General features: G+C 35.5%; 1 protein-coding gene across 5 annotated transcripts in view; it reads left to right on the top strand.

Annotated features, from left to right (window-relative positions):
- The window catches only part of SPOCK3 (SPARC (osteonectin), cwcv and kazal like domains proteoglycan 3), a 186896-nt gene that overhangs the window by 66121 nt on the left and 106571 nt on the right, over nt 1-14204 (top strand). For all 5 annotated transcript variants that reach the window (XM_062615424.1, XM_062615348.1, XM_062615178.1 and 2 more), the window contains exon 3: nt 10115-10160. In XM_062615424.1, the coding sequence (XP_062471408.1) occupies nt 10115-10160 (46 nt within the window). The remainder of the gene's footprint in view (nt 1-10114; nt 10161-14204) is intronic.

The following is a 14204-nucleotide window of genomic DNA, read 5'->3' as shown; positions in this document are numbered from 1 at the left end:
AGAAGACAACAGAGTTTCCCTAAAAACTTGGAGAAGGTATTTGGCATTTAAGCAAGATATGTCAGAGTCAGGGCCTATAGGATATCTATAATAACATTTCTCAACAACTGGAATGAGATACCTGAAAGATTATAAAGGTATGTTAACCAATAAAGTCCAGTAAAATAAGTCCAATAAATCAGTGACCAAAAATTCTTGTTAAGAATTTGATGATCTTATTGAAATGAGTTATCTCTTTAAAATTCACAGTATGCTTGGCGCATGCTGCTTTTTTTTAGTTTCTTTTTAGTTGATTAAAAATAAAAAGTGTTTAACATGTTCCTACATTAACATCCATACTACAGCAATTGTAGTGATTGCTTTTTATACAGTTTTTTAATGTTTAACTCATGAGATTTGATGATTCATATGATATTTTTAGGCTTCTGTATTACTGATTGTATCAGTAAATTTTGTAATCTCAACAGGGTGACTTGGAGCAAGAAGGCATAAAAATGCATTGAAGTTGATGCTTTTTAGTGATGAATTTAGGACAAAACTCTTGAGAAATTTTGAATTCCATCTTGAATCAAAGAGGAGTTTGCTTACATTATGTTTGTCTTTAAAAAGAATAATGTTTTACCAGGGTATAGTTGTATAGTGATTAAATTTCTGAACAAATTAATGTTTTTGCATATAGATTTGTTTCATTTTAATTTAACAATATAGTTTTTTTCTGTTTTTACTCCCTGTGGATCTACCCAATTTGCAGTGTTTTTTGAACCCCGTCTGGTATAAGCTATATAGGCTTGACTATAATGAACACGTATAATCATGCAGTGTTAATATTCACAAAGAATGTTGAATGTCTCTATCACAGGTTTAATTAGAGATTCTGAAGTGCAGCTTATATCTTCACAGATTCCAAGTTCAGGTATCTGTTGATTATGTGAATTTTTCTTTTCCTTTTTTTTTTTTTTTTTTAAGACGTCAGCTGTTTACAAGAAAAAAAACAAAACCAAAACCACTGGTACAGATCATACAAAAATAGGTACTAATTCATTCTTTCAGCATAGCTTTGCTTTACTTCTTAAAATCTGTGCAGCACTCTTCAGTTTTTAACTGCCTTCATTACATTGTCCTTAGTAGACCTTCCATCCCCTTTTCTGTTGCCACATCTGTACTTACTTGCTTTGTCATGTTAATTGTTCTGTAGTGCCTCTCTCATAATCTTTTGTATTCCTTAATTTCTTCCCTTTAGTTTTTTCTGGTTTGGTCTCTTTTCACACTAGGGTATTCTCTGTCTCCATGGCAATGAGAGTTATACCAGAACGTTGTTCTGTGCCTTGGCATAAGTGACTACCTGTTGGAAGAAACATACCAAATCCTGTCTATGCAGCTGGCATGTTATGGCACACTTTATGATTATCTTTGCAATAAATTTTCTCCAGGCTGGAAAACAAGCAACAGCAGGAAAAGTATAGTATCTCTTTTATAACTGCAGGTTGGTCTCCTTGACATGCTAAAAATACAGAAACTTTCAGCTTCCTGAAGGAGAGCTGATGAGTAGCACTTTTCTTGCCTCTTGCTGTCCTCAGATATGGTTCAAAAAATGTTTTCTAGAAATTGAGTAAGGGTCAAGGACTTTGCAAATACCTTTCTTAGACACTAAGAAGCCCCTTCAAAGCTAGAGTGTTTCTGTCTTTGTGCCCTTTGTGCCTTTCACACCTTTCAGGGTTTTTGTCCTGAACATAATGCAACAATTCTCATAACTGTATTATTTATTTTTTAAGTGGGGGGAGGGAAGGCAGATCAGTTACATGAGCCCTGGCTATTTCTGGACTATTGCAGCCTTTGAAGCAGAAGGACATTTTTATTTTCCCAATTTTATTAATCACATTTGGTCCAAGTAGGCTGCTGAGCCAGTCTACCATCCACTTTTTTTTTCAACAGGCAGAGCTTCAAATAGCATCAAAATTGATACTCCAGTGAATGTTCTGATTTTTAGTGGTGGTTTATCCCAAATCAGTTTGGTTTATTCTTCACTCAACAAGAGCCCATCGTCAGGAATTATGAGACTAATGCTTATAAAGAATGATAGAGGCCCTCAGGATATTGTAAGAAGGAATGAGCTTTTCTCAGTCTTAAATGAAGAAATGAAGCTATGACTGATCTGTACTGAAAATCAGGTGCATTACAAAGTACAATGGCAATGTACATGAGCTGTGTTTGTAGTGCTATAGAAAAGTACTTCTTTCCACTGAAAGATCACTTGCTGTCCCACTGTCAAGATTGTTTGACGTGAAAAAGACTTAGAAAATGCAAATTCTGGTTTTGAATTTTCTTTCTGTGGTTCTCCATGTCAATCAAACTGACCCTGTTTTTGTAGAGTTCCCTTATATCTAGCGTTTGGGTCTTAAGATGATATTTTCTGCATGAGATACTGTTCAGGAGTGTTCTTTTAATGAACTGCCTCAGAGCAAAGATGGAGTTTGCCTGCCTTGAAAATGGCACCCTGCTTTTTCTGCTGCAAGGCAAGAACATCACTATTTGATGTAGCACAACAAAAAAGTCTCTTTTGACTTTGTTTCTAAATATGGAGTATGCTAAAAACCACAGAATATTTTCTTGATCAACATGGCCCCCATTTTCCCCTTGTGCACAAAACTGTTGCTTCATTGTAGAAGGCAGTTTGGGTGATGAAGCACTACAAATCCTTGGTGGGTCTGTGCTGAGTATTTATTCTTGTCTGTCATGTGCATGGGAAAGGACTCAAAGAGGGTGTTTTCCATTGATGTTTACAAGGACTAAAGTAAGGCTGCTTCACCTGTAGTTCCCTGCATCTAACTTCTTGCCTTTAATTTTTTTAAGATGCTAGCTCTTTTTTCCACTTCCTGGAGACCTCCCTGGTACAGTGAACCATTTTTCTTAGATTCAAGCCATAGCCTCACAATCATATTGGCCATCTCTTTCAACACACTTAGGTAAATACCCTCCAGCCCCAAGATGAGATCTGGTCTCTCTGTACAGTTGTTACTGTTCAGCCAATCTCGACTGTCCATCCTCTGGACTGTGGCGTTGTATGTAGAGGTCATGGAATAATTTTTGCCCTTGTTGCCAGGAGCTTTCCCATTAGTGAAGGGGCATTTGAGGAAAGTGAACAGCAGCCCTTCTAAACAGGCATGTGGAAGTCCCACAGGTGGCCTTCGATCTCACATATGCAGCCTGTTTTCAACTCTTCTCTCAGGTTTATTAGACTACAGATCCTGTCGTCTAACCTGTTTTGAAGCCCTCCTCACAAATTGAATCTTGACAGCTTAATAGGAACATGGTCAAAACTTTTTATATGTGTTTAAAGTGAAAAGATGGTTAATTTAATGGTTGATTTGCTTTTTATTCATGATGAGAAATGAGATGCACTTTTAAAGAGACAATGTTTAAAATTTTATTGGGATTTAGAAGCTTGCAGTGTTCATGTTTTGATGTTAATTCCTTTCTCTTCAAAATGTTTTTCAGTATTTTCTCAGTATTTCTGAATATAAGCTTAAGTAAGCATTTGGTATTTCTTGGCAAATGATTTCAGTACTGTCCTATTCAGATGTGCTGTTAGTAATGCTGCTAGTACCAACTAGCCTTCACAGAAATCTTACTGAATGAGATCTGTGAAATAGAGGGAGAGAGGGCTGAAAAGTGATGGCGTTTAGCCCAGTCTCATCAACGGTACTAGAAGTGTGAGGCAAAGAAGGGGAGCGGGATAAATATTGAGTGGGGGAATCTGGGTGCCAGAGTTGCTGGAAGCAGCTATTGATACTAATTGTGCTTTGCCAGTTCTGTGAATACAGGCCTCGGGGGTGGCATGGCCCAGGAGCCTGGGGCAGCAGTGGAAGCTGACATCAGCCTCCCTGGAGCATTGAAAAGCAAACTGGCATCCTTCCACACATCACTCCAGTACCTCACTCAGGAAAGCTAGGTGCCAAACAACAAGAAAGGAGCTGTGCAGCAAGCCTCGGTCTTGCCTATAGTTGTTGAGGTTTTTTACTACCAGAGAAGTAGTGCTGTTCTTGCCTCTGTTGTGGTTCAGTATTCTGGTGTTTGTTTTCTCATATGAATTCTTTTGACTTACTAAACTGATTTTAAAGATTGACCAGTTCCCAGAAGTACTGGGTGTAGAGTGCACATCTATCTGTGTCTGAGGTACTTTATACACTGAATTACTTCTGCTGGTTTTTGCAAAACTAATTGTATTTCTAATGGAAGACTTAGTCTGGGGAAAGGAGTCAATTATAGCAGTAGTCACCTTTCTGCTAGCCTGTAAAAATCTTCTGAGTATTTTTTTCTCATTTCTTCAGTCTAGGTAATAAATCTGGTCGCTTATTCTTTAAACTTTGATTCACTAAAGAAGGGTTCCTGCTCTGTGCCTCTTTTTGAGTGTTGGAAAGGAACCCTCAAAGGTGGCATGGGGAAGCATAAGAGGTATCTCAGCTGGTGAGAAGTGATGTATCCTGTTGAGAAGAAACTGTAGAGCCAAAAAAATCTGCTATACAAACAGTACCTTCACTCCCTAAACTAGTTCTCTTCCTAGTTCTTCTTCATGTCCTCAAGCTGTGTGGTATCACATAAGGTATGTTCATACTGTCCTACAGATTAAGCAACCTATTCAATGTGTCTGGGACAATTAGGAAAAAGTCCTCCAGAGCATATGGTCTGTCCAGGCTTCTTGCCCTCACAGATCTTCTGAGACACATGAGATGTTGTGATAGTAAATAGAGTGCTGAGGAGTGTGGTAGCTACCTTATTCCCTTGCGTGTACAGTCCTGCAGTTAACTGGCTAAACTAGTGCTCCACATTTATACAACAGTGTTTACAGGGCTTATGATAGATCAGTTGTCTATGTGGGTCAGCAGAGATGAAAAGCAGCATCTGATAGGCAGGTGAGTATTCACATGCTGCTGAAGAGCATGTCTCTATCATGGATGAGAATTCCAGACTGGCTCAGATTTCAGGTCAAAGAATTTCCCAGTACACAAGCATCATGCATTGTCATGGTTCAGCTTATCCTTCCCCAGTTACGGTTTATGTTTCGGGGTAGTACTCTCATTAGATGTAGCTGGAGTATCTTAGTTATTCTGTGTATGCTACCTGTGGCCCTCATTTGTTTGGGGGAACTGCAGAGTTAGGAGTGGTGAATTTAACATATAATGGAAGCTTTCATGGTGTCTCATTCTTTAATTGCTGTAACATTTCCCTATGTGACCAGCAATTTATGGCTCTGCAGGGTAATGTCAATCTTGCTGATGTTAGGCTGATGGTGCTAGAGCAAGATCTAAGCAGAAGAATACTTTCTGCACACTGTTGATGCTAACTTTGTTTTTCCAGCAGTGGAATGAAGCTGGGACAGGTATTGGGTGACACCCCTATCATCAGAGCTATTTCAGTGAGACTTAGAACATAAATATGTGTTACAGAGTCACTGTGGGAAGGTTTGGTGCAGATGAGTCAAACTCTTTGCTATTGGGGAGGTGGAAAGATGTGAAGGAGAGATAACTTTGTGACCTCAAGTCTGCTGCAGAAGTGAGATGGAGGCAGATGGAAAGCTGCAGTGTTGGACTATTGGCTCAACTCATTTGGCTTGTTGAAATGGAGTCTGAAAATAGCATAACTACTGAATAGCAAAGACCTAGCCTAAAAGAGGTGAAGAGCTTTCAGATCCGATGAAAAACAGATGTATGTACTTGAGATGGAGATAGAAGAAATGTAATAGAAAACTGATTAAGAGCTCCTTGAAATTAAAAACAGCATAATAGTCTTAAAGCTAATGGCAGCAAGGAAAAAAAACTCAATCTAATACTGTGGGTTTTAAGTTATATTATGGAGCATGTGCAGCCTGAAAGACTTCTGTTTCTGAAATTGTCAAAATAGGATTTCATGTACATCTACAAATTGGAAGATGTAGCTATTTTTTGATAAAAACCCCAAGCCCTGTGTAGGAATAGAGAGGCCAGCAGTAAACCGTATTTTTGCATCATGCTTAATCATTTAAAACTTGAGAATTTTGTATGGGCAGAATTCAGTTTGGTATTGAATAAAGTTCAGGAAATCTTGTATCTTCCCTGCTTTAGTAACTGTTAGAAGTATTCTTTCTTAAAAGGGCATTATGTATGAAACGGTATCTCACATTGAACAGTTGCCTATTAGGCTTTTCCCTAAATTGGTAGTTTGTAAGTCATACGCTGTACAACCTGTTCTGTAGCAGTGAAGTTATATTTGGATAAAATACAAAGATATTTATAAATTTATCAATTTCAATGGATTCTCTGACATAAATCAGGTTTGCTTTTAATATATAGGCTTTTAATGTATAGGCCATACCAAAGGTGAAATGTGAGCACAGAACAAGGCCTGGATTTTCTTTTATCTGTGAGTTGTTTTTTTTCAGGTCAATTTGGTCTGAAACTATTTGTGAGGAAACTGCCCTCCCAGCTTGAGGATACCTGCTGTTCTCTGAGTCAGACTCATTGTCTCTACCATGTATCATTATGTTTAGCAATATAGATTTCTGTTGGATAACAACTAATTTCATGTCAACTGTATATGGCAGCATCTACAGAAAATGCTGCAGAGATTAATAAAAATCTGTAACAAATGCTGTACACAAGACACAATAATATGATGCTATTAATTTCCTATCTTGGAAGCTCAAAACTTCTGCTGCATAACTACATTGTCAGATATGATTTTTATTCAGTAAGCTTTTTTCTCTCTTACTGTACTGTTTTTTAAGAATGCGAATAGAATAATTCATATAGAAGAATATAGAACTCCAAAAAGAGCAATAGAAGTGTTCAAGACAAAATACTTATTTTTTTTAATATTATGTTTTTATTTATTTATTTTAATAGAACTTCTCTGACTAAACTGCTTTTGGTCATTTTGAATCCTTTTCTTAAGGCTGTCATAAAAAATATTTATTGGTCTGAAAGTGCATGTGTAATTGTAGCATGAACTTCAACACTTAGAAACAGTTCAACACTGACCTTGACTGAACATAATGTTTAAACATGTATAATTTTAAGGCATGGATATTAAACTCATTGGAATCCATCATGCATGGCTTTATGTGTCTTTCAGACAGAGAGACTTGAAGGAATTATTGACATTTCACGTAGTTTCCAGTAGAGCAGTAAGGATGAATTTTCTATTTCAAATGCATGTATAGCTTTAGCTAGAAAACATTAAAAAAGCAGTATGGCTCCTGTGACAGATCTGAGACTTTATTCTGTGTATTTTTACAGTCTGCCTTTAATCAGATGTCATAGGCTCTGTCCTGAGACATTGCTTTTGCATTTATAGATACTTCGGCTGGAGCTGTGATGCTACTCAGCTGCATTGTAAACTGTGTATTTGTTCATTCTAATTTTATATTAAAATCGAGGCTTTGTAAATTGCGTAATCATCTTGACATTCTCAAGAGGATATTGAACATTATAATAAACTGTTATTGATTGAAGATCAGGAAAGGTCTGAATGTAACAGGAAGCCAGATTCTTATACATGTGGTAGGTTAAATAGCTTTAGAAATATATGTAAAATTGTAGAACTGCAATTTATTGAAGCGATTTCCTTACTTAATCTGAGAATCAATCAACTATTTTATGTTGATGTTAGAGGCACATAAAGATTTTAACATACCTAGTAATGGACTTTCTTCAAGTAACAGTTGATTTGAAAAATTAACCCTTAGAAAAATCGGTATAGATATATATGTTTTGGATTTAAGATAGAAAATTTCATGTAAACCATAATCCGTTCAAACCATAGTACAATTAAAAAAACCCAAACAAAACCCAGAACACTCCCCCCAACCTAAAGAAAAAAAAGGAGGGGTAGTCTTAATGGGGAGAGGAATACAGAACAAAATAATGTTATAGCGTTGTGTGTACATGTGTTGTTCCATTTCATCTTGAATGATCTGTGTAATGCTAGTCATGCCTTTTTTAAAAAAATAGACTTGGAAATGATTGAGGAAAGGGTAACGGGAATGGTATGGAGTGGCTTTGTAGTCAGAAGTCGGTCAGCTAAGACTTATTTCTAGAAAAGCCTGAGGTATGTTGTATTTGGGATCTGTGAAGTTGTCTGCAGTATAGAGATGAACAAGACTTTATTTATTGTCTGGTTAGTTTGAGGCCAAATTGAGAATGTGTAATTTGTACAAGCAGCCCCACTCCTATGTTCTTCCTTAAGCATAATGCTGGATGCCTTGTTTTAGAAGGGATTTTGACCTCAGGATGATTGCTCTTTTGTTCTAACAGCTTTTTTATTGAATTAACTAGGTTGGAAAAGATCTTTAAGACCATCAAGTCAAACCATTCACCCATGACTGCTGCTTCCACCACTAAACCATGTCACTAAGGGCCTCATCTACATGGTTTTTTGAACACTTCCAGGGACTGTGATTCCAGTGCTTCCTTGAGCAGCCTGTTCCAATGCCTGAATACCCTTTTGGTGAAGAAATTCATCCCAATGTGTTCTAGTTATTCTAAGTTTTCACCATTTTAAAAATAAGCATATTGTCTGAATAGCCTTCTTGTGGGTGAATGTTACTGGTTTAGTAGAAATGGAAAGGCAGTCTGACACCTCTATGTTTTTTCAAGAGTTGAAATATTTGCCAGTGATGTGGTGTGGTTCATGGAATGAATAGCATTGCATTAATGCTGTGTCAAACTTCTTCAGAACACCACTGCAGAAATAACATCTCCATAGTTACTATTAGGAGGGATACAATTGGAAAACACTGCCATAATTGTAATTCCTGCTTCTCTCTTGCGTAATTAAAAAAAATTATAGATTGTTAATCTGTGCCACATCAGAGGAATGCGTACGTATCGCTACAGAACTTTGGTTCTACTTTGCACTTCCAGATCTAATAATTTCTTTCTTCCTCTTTCAAAACACACATTTCCATCACATTTATGCTAATAAAACATAATCATTGCAATACAGTTTAGGCTGCAACCACTCCTTCCCCTTTACCCCCACCTCATCCCCTTGGTGGTAAGGCTGTTGAACCACTAAAACCCAGAGAGTGCTTTGTTCCTGTGAAGATGTGCTTGATGCTTGATTGTTCTGAAGTTGTGATTACGTGGCTTTGACAGCTATATGAGACTCGCATTTTCCCAGTGGTTGCAATTTATTATAAATTGAGTTTCTTTATGGTGGTTTTGGTGATATTTTAGCAAGTGGGGTGGAAGTGCTGGATGTGACAATGCACCCAATGCAGTTTGTGAACCTTGATTTGTGCAGACATTAAAATGTCTGGTACAATCTTTTAAATGGTTTATTCTAGAGAATAAGGAGTTAAATTAAGACATAAAAAATGATTCTAGTATTTTTTCTGCTCTACCTGTTATCTGAGGTGTGCAGATTGCTTTATTTACATCAGCTATGAATCTATAGTTAATAAAATTTCTTAAAAAGCTTGAAAGCAATTCATTTAATTCAGGTTTTTCCTTCTTGAAATTGTAGTCTAATATAGCTGATGACATAATTAGGAGGATATTTTATGTTTAGGAAAATGGTTTGTAGAAAACAGAGTTAATTAGACTTACTTAATGACAGTTCTGACTGATGCAGTTGAAAACTACATGGCAGAATATTTATTTTTCTAAAATTCGTGTATCATTCTTTAAAACATAGCTGTATTTTATTGATGACTATTTTGGAGCTTTGGTTTTTGAAAAATCATTCATGAAAAATGTAATTAAGTTAATCAGTATCTTAGACCTTAAAGTACAGGAAAACTACTGTAAGATTTTAAAAGCAGTGTTAGAAACATTACCTATGTAAGTACTGTGAGAAATATTTTTCTATTTTAAGTGCTAGAAAGTAACATTAAATGGCATTTTTAATTAATGAGTACAAATACCTCTGAATGACATTGTTTTATTCTTCGAGTGATTTGTCCCATTATGATGACTGTAATCTTTTTCTCTCCCCCCTTTTTTTTCCCTTAACTGCTTGCCTTTTCTAGGAAGTAGAGGTTGGTATACATCTTACGTCTTTCATTATTCTGTGAGTTTTTCATGTGTACATGGAGTCTTTATATTTTACTAAATGTAGGTTGTTTCTCCCTCTCCAGGATGATTATTTCCGTACATGGAGTCCCGGTAAACCATTTGATCAAGGTAAGATTCTGCTACTAGTTATTTTGCATGGGATAAAATTTTAAGTATTGGCAATTATGTTCCTGTTCTTGAAAATTCTGTAAATCTGTGTAATTTTCTCCCTCTTCAAATGCTTGATTTAAAGAGAGCCAGAAATTCAGCCTAATCATGAAATTTTATCTCTGATTTTTTGCAAGCTTTCATTGATTAGAGATGGGGAGCATTAGGAAGCTCCCAAAGTAGCTTAAAGTTTCACTTATACAAACTTGGGGTTTGGGAGATTTTGTTTTGGTTTATTTGCATATACCCTATGCATTGCTGTTTTTCCAGTAGGTCATTTGAGAAAAAACAGGCATGTAATCTGATATTTGTCTTTTGCAGTTAAAAAAAATTAAAATGTTGAAAGTCTCTTTTTATAGCTTCCTGATAAACCAAGATCTAGAAAAACAGTTTTGGAAGTCTCTGTCATGTTCAAGTAATCTGTCTTGAGGCAAAACACAGATGGAGCTTTGAGAATGCTACAGCCTTACAATCATTTGAGCAACCACAGCAAATTTTCACATTAAACATTCCCTCCCTAGGCATTGGAACTTAATGTTTACTGTCAATATAATCCACTTCATGTATGTTGTTTCAAAGGGTATGACTACTGTTGTGAAACTACTGAGACTCTGGGTACATTTTTATTTTTTGTAATTGCTACAAGCAGCTGTTCAGAGTCTTTGTCTTTTCCGATAATACTGGTGACAGAAATGTAATGAAGAAACAACGTAGGGGCTTGGACACAAGAGACTGAGAGAAAAATATGTTGCAAAAATAAAGTTTACTCAATTTAAGGAAATTCTTCCATAGGGGATACTGAATTTAAAGGGAGGTTTGTGATGAATTATATTGTATTACAGCCACATCTCTTGGAGATGGACTTTCCACTACATTCTGTGCCTTTGTCACTTTAATTTAGGATTGCTGTAGTTAAGCCTGTGAAAAAAAATGCCTTAATTTCTTAAATGAATGCACCTGGCTTGTTTTGCTAGTTAGTGGGAGACAGGAGTAGTCACAGTTGTTTTCACTACTCTGAATTGTGGTGATTCTCTTCTGGTACGGTGGAAATTTGTAAATATTAAGTTAGATCTATGGCAGACTGAATATTTTAGAACATGACAATTTTGCAGACCATGTGTTTCTCCTCATTATATTCTAGTACATTAGGAAAAGTCCTTGACTTAAGGAGTTCTGTGACTCCTCAGAGAACAAGATTCCTTTCTTTTGGTAAAATACCTCATCTAAGAAGCAGGCTTATCACTTCACTACAAAGAACCTTTAGTCTATTCCCTTTCTTTGTTTTTTGATAAAGCAAGTTTTTAGTATGGGAACTACAATAGGTTATACTTTAGTGATTTACTGGTGGCAAAATCTTTCATCAGAAGCCATTGAATTGAATGCGCTGGAAATTTTGGTCAGTGTCTTAATTTGGCAGTCATATAATTTAAAGAATGTCGGGTATTTTTTCCTCCCAGTGCTTTTCAGTTTTCCTGCAGTAATGGCTGCAGTTTTTGCATTGAATTTAGCAATGATATTGAATGGAGCTGTATGTCAAAAGATTTACGGCTTCTCAAGTATTAGACATTTTTTAGACTGATGGACATACAGATATTCTTTACTAATCAGAGACTTGTATGTTGTTGTTATTCTATTGAAAGTCTGTAAAGAACATTACTGACTAGATTTGAAAGACATATTAAAAGTTAGGAAAAGGTTTCCCAGTCAACATCATGGCAGAATTGGCTTCCTCTTACTTTTAAGTAAAATGGGAAATGATCTTTTTTAAACATAGCAAAATATTCCTGAGAATAAAATATAACTATGGAAGTACCATGTACTTGTTAATACATTCAAGTCTCTCTCATCAGATGGAAAAAGTGATCATGGGTATTATTTTATAGGAAGAGCCATTCGTACTTAAAAGCATGGCAATCTTGCAAATGTCAGTTCCTTAGAAGTGAGTGTAATATTCACTGTTTACTGAAGAAATCAGATCTTTTATGATTCCCTGCGTTTGCCAGTAAAAGACATACAGCAGTGACAATCTCAACACATTTTTTTCCTCATATTACTTAAGATGGGAAAAAGTGAGAGTTGGTAGACTATAACAACTGAGTTTTAGGTGTACATTCTGATAGTCTCTGTGGCAACACATGTGAAAACATGAAACTCCTAAGTGAAGGACAAATTTTTAAAATGGAGACATAAACTTCCAGTCAGAGACTAAAGTTGCTCACTAATGATGTTTGAACAAGAGCAGTAGCAACTTCTCGTGTGTTAAGTTTGTAGTAATACTGCTGAAGATACATGCAGATAAGTTCTTCCAGGAGGGAAATAATTAATATCCTTAATTTATCAGTGTGTTATTTCTTTTATTTATCAATATTTGTCTTTTCAGGAAATTGCACATAAATCTGTGAAAGTATGGAATAAACAAGGAATCTTTTTGGCATTAAAAGATCTGAAGTCCAGGTCTACCAGATGTCATATTTTTTTCTGTTTACTGAGAAACCAATGGATCATAGGAATTACTAGTGCTTTTACAGAAACATTTTTCTTTGTTTATTAAAATTATAGCAGCTTTACATGATGAAATTACAAATAGTTGGAAGTTTTGAAATCTATATGAACAAATATGAAGACCTTTAAACTGCATAAATGCCAAGTGACTACCTGTAATAAAGGCGGTGGTAGAATCTTTAGCTTTATGTCTGTGTTTTCAGATTGTTAGTTGTCATTTAAAAATACTCTTAACCGTTTCATGCCTTGTCTTTTAGGCTGTTGTATAGGTAGGTACCTGTTACAGTTGTAACTCCTTGTCAATGCAAGTAGTAGTCAGACAAATGGGTTCTCATTATGTTTATTATGTTCTAATTTATTATGTTATATGTACATATTCTGCTCAAAATCAGCAATATATGGGGACCTTCAAACTGTTTTCAGCAAACATCCATATTAACTTGTAGGTAGTGTTTTTGAGGAACCAGTGCTTGCCATACAGACATATCTTTGAGGTCTACACATAGTTATTATTTTCCTAAGATTTATATGACTATTAAAACTTTTCCTAAGATTTCTGTAGATTTACTATATATGGATAATATAACTTTTTATTTTTTTAATGCATCATTAATCTGAATGCAAATCTTCATGCTATTTTTTTTTTTTTTTTAATATTTGAAAAGTCAGTGGTTCAGTGACTCAGTAGTTGTGCGTATGATACTCAGTATCTTAATAGTGTCTTAATTCACTCCGCTTTAATTAGGTGTGTTTTTAAAGGCATTCTTACATTGATATGGCTAAGTATGTAAAAATTGCTCATGTAGAAAGATCTGTGTAATTCCTTGAGTATTGGTGAGAGTAGTTATATGGAAATATATCTCCAAGCATTCCAGGAGGTTAGCTCTTACTATGAAAATATAGAATAATATTTACTCCTGGGCTGCAAAGTTTAAGTTATTTTAAAAGGTGGAAAAATATCAGGAATCGCATTGCAATCCACCAGTGCCATTCCTTAAAGCAACATTTGACATTTGTGCAAACAGTGCTTGTTCCTGTTGAACTCGTTTGCATATATACATCTAAGATAGAAAAAAGTTTTTAAATATTTTGACTGTATGATATATACGCACACATAAGTGTTTATATTTTTCTATAAACACCACAGTGTGAATTCTTAATAAACAATCATGTGCACCAGGTATTATTGTTTGAATAAATCAGAATGTTCTATTAATCATACTTAGTGCTAAAACGCAGTTTTTGCATTTTAAGTGGTTTTAGAAACAAGCAATTAGGATATTTTGTATTTTGGACTATTTCAAGTTGAACATGTTAGTACCTTTAATGTGTGTTTTATCAACGTTTTCTCAGCTTAAAAGGAAACAACAATACTTGCTAACATGTTTTCTTCATGTAACATTGTTACACCATGCAAAAATGTATGGAACGCTTAGGTATATTTTATTTTTAGACTACAGATGGTATTAGAGCTTGGAGGGTGCAGCTATTGAATAAAGTTGC

This window comes from Pezoporus occidentalis, unplaced genomic scaffold (genome assembly GCF_034315485.1).
Source record: "Pezoporus occidentalis ecotype Australia unplaced genomic scaffold, CSIRO_AGI_Poc_V1 ctg1, whole genome shotgun sequence".
Classification (NCBI taxonomy): Eukaryota; Metazoa; Chordata; class Aves; order Psittaciformes; family Psittacidae; genus Pezoporus; species Pezoporus occidentalis.
The sequence above is the reverse complement of the archived record's forward strand: the minus strand, read 5'-3'. Positions and strand labels throughout refer to the sequence as shown.